Here is a 2,478-nt window from a genome sequence, read left to right as displayed (position 1 = left end):
GGTGCCGAAGATAGAGAATTGATCGAATTTACGGAGCAGATTTCTTGCCATTCTAACCAAAGCATAGGTATGCTGTGCTAAAAGCACTTATATATTACAGCGCTTACTCTGTCTGCTACCATCCCAATGTTGTTTGCTTTTCCTTTCCTAAGTACATTCCTTATGGGCTCACTGGCCAATGAGAGGCCTATCAAGGTTTTCCTGAATGAGAAACTAAATATTTCCAAGACCACAGTACCAAAATGCTCAAACATAGTTAACTGACCTTCCCTGGTGGTGTGGTCCCTCCAGTAAGAGTTTACTGTGCACTCATGTTTTACTAGATCTATAACCTGTAAGTTAGTATAGCAATTTATCTAATGCTGCGAGTATCTGAAGATCTAAGTATCCCAAGTTAGAAATTAAGAACTAGGAACAGGTTGAAGCTCAATTTGTCCACAAGAGACAAGACTACATATATTGTAATTTTTCTACTCTGTGCCAGTTTGTGTTTTGACAATCTGAGTTAAAAATTGACTTAGTTACAGAAAATTCACCTAAAACTGATATAACTCTTAAAATCTTTGTTATTAAAATGTGACAACTCATTCTAACAAAATAATTATAACAAAATAACTCTATGGTAGTTGCCACAAAATCCTACAACCACTTTATCTTTTTTTTGCTAAAGGGTAATTGTATTTGATAGCAAAGAAAAAGCAGTATACATTTTGGAAAGGCCCTGGGTGACCATTCCAACATACATTTCCGAAATTTTTAAGAAATAAATCTGAAATAAGTAGAATGATGATTCTCTACCCTATAAACAAAATTAGGTCTATTCTCCCACCATTGCTTCTGACCTTTTGCTAGGGTCGCTCCTTTCTTTGCACACAAGTCTGCTCCGAAATTTGCCTCCCTCCATGTGCTTGTTAGAACTATATCTGCCTTCCCTTTAGTCTTTTCCCAATCTGCTCTAACTTTCCAGTGCACTAAGTTAGTTTGGAATGCTTTAATTGCTGTCGTGGAGTCCGACTCCACCCATACTTTTGTGAACCCCATCTCAATTGCTTTAGTTATACCTTCAAAAATAGCTTTTGATTCAGCCACATAGTTTGTATCTGAGCCTATTCCCTCAATGTAAACTCCAACAACTTCACCTGTATGCTTCCTAAATAGTGTTCCCCAACTTGCTAGACCAGGGTTGCCTCGAGCACAGCCATCCACATTGATTTTTAAGTATTCAGGTGATGGAGCAATCCAATAACACTCAAGAATTCTTGGTACTCATCTCAGTTTGTTCCTCAGTCCCAAGGCATGAAGTGCTTCCAATTCCAGAGGGGTGTTGTCCATGGTGGCACCAGAGAGCTCATGTGCTCTTAGAATAGCCCTTTTGATATGTATTATGACATGCCCCTTCTCAACCTTCCCACCATCATAAAGAACTCGGTTTCTTGTCTTCCAAATATGTACAAGGCAAGTAATAGTTGTGCAAGACCAAGTCTTTTGTGAGTGGGCTCCTGGACTTACAAAAGTTAAGAACTTAACATCTGTCCTCGAGTAGATGTCAGACTACAACTTGAATGATTCCTTTAAGTAGTTCCATTGTTCTTGTGCGAAAGTGCATTTGAAGAGAATGTGTTCCTGTGTCTCCTCATGGTGCAAGCACAGGCAACACCTAGAGGCAATTTTAAAATTCCTCTTCTTAAGCATGTCATCAGTGTGCATAACCCCTTGAAAGATTTTCCAGCCAATGGCTTGAGTACTTGGGTGCAACTTGGCCTTCCAAATGAATGTATGCCAGCTCACCTTTTCTACCTTCTTTCTAATTGCTTCATGTGTTAACGTTGTAGAAACTGAGAATTTGCCATTGGTAGATGGCATCCAGATCCTAACATCATCTTGTGTGGGATTTGGGGCTTGTAGGTCATTAACATTGACACCAACGGCATCCAATATCTGAATCATTTCAGCAGGGAAACTCTATTGTCCATTGCGTATGCATTCACTAAGTCTTGAATTGCAATGCCCCTAAAAATCATCAGTCATCTGAAATACATGAGTGAAAGCTGCGGTTCCTGTCCAGTTTTCTTTCCATGTGTTTATAGCTTCTCTAGTACTAATGACCCAGGTTGTATGCACTTTTGATTCCTTGAGAGCCCATTTGATACCTGGCCATATAGTAGAAGTCTTGTATTTTGTCCACTCATCACTTCTTGCACCATATTTCCCCTTCATGTACATTGCCCAATAATTATTATCATTTTCTAAACTCCAAGACAACTTCATCAGCATAGCTAGATTAATGTCTTTGAGTCTCTTCAACCCAAGTCCACCCTCTTCTTGTGGCTTACATGTTTTCTCCCAGTTCAAAGTCATGAATTTTTTTTCTGTAGGATTTTCAGACCGAATGAAGTTTCTAATAATTTTCTCACACTCCTTTATGACTGAAGCAGGCCATTTGTAAATAGCCAAGTTATGAACGGGTATGCTATTGAG

The 2,478-nt window shown here is 39.1% G+C and overlaps 1 protein-coding gene across 1 annotated transcript; it reads right to left on the bottom strand.

Moving 5' to 3' along the window:
* Positions 1–1,551: 1,551 nt before the first annotated feature.
* On the bottom strand, positions 1,552–1,947 carry LOC147480491 (uncharacterized). The gene has a single exon (XM_086578675.1). The coding sequence runs from the start codon at positions 1,945–1,947 to the stop codon at positions 1,552–1,554; it is 396 nt and encodes a 131-aa protein (XP_086434801.1).
* Positions 1,948–2,478: the final 531 nt, after the last annotated feature.

Source organism: Coptis chinensis, chromosome 8 (genome assembly GCF_015680905.1).
Source record: "Coptis chinensis isolate HL-2020 chromosome 8, ASM1568090v1, whole genome shotgun sequence".
NCBI classification, from domain to species: domain Eukaryota; kingdom Viridiplantae; phylum Streptophyta; class Magnoliopsida; order Ranunculales; family Ranunculaceae; genus Coptis; species Coptis chinensis.
Note: the sequence above shows the minus strand (reverse complement) of the source record. Positions and strands in the feature narration are given on the sequence as shown.

What these genes read in the sequence shown, in the direction of transcription:
- LOC147480491 (XM_086578675.1), bottom strand. Translation starts at nt 1,947, where the DNA reads ATGATTCAGATATTGGATGCCGTTGGTGTCAATGTTAATGACCTACAA.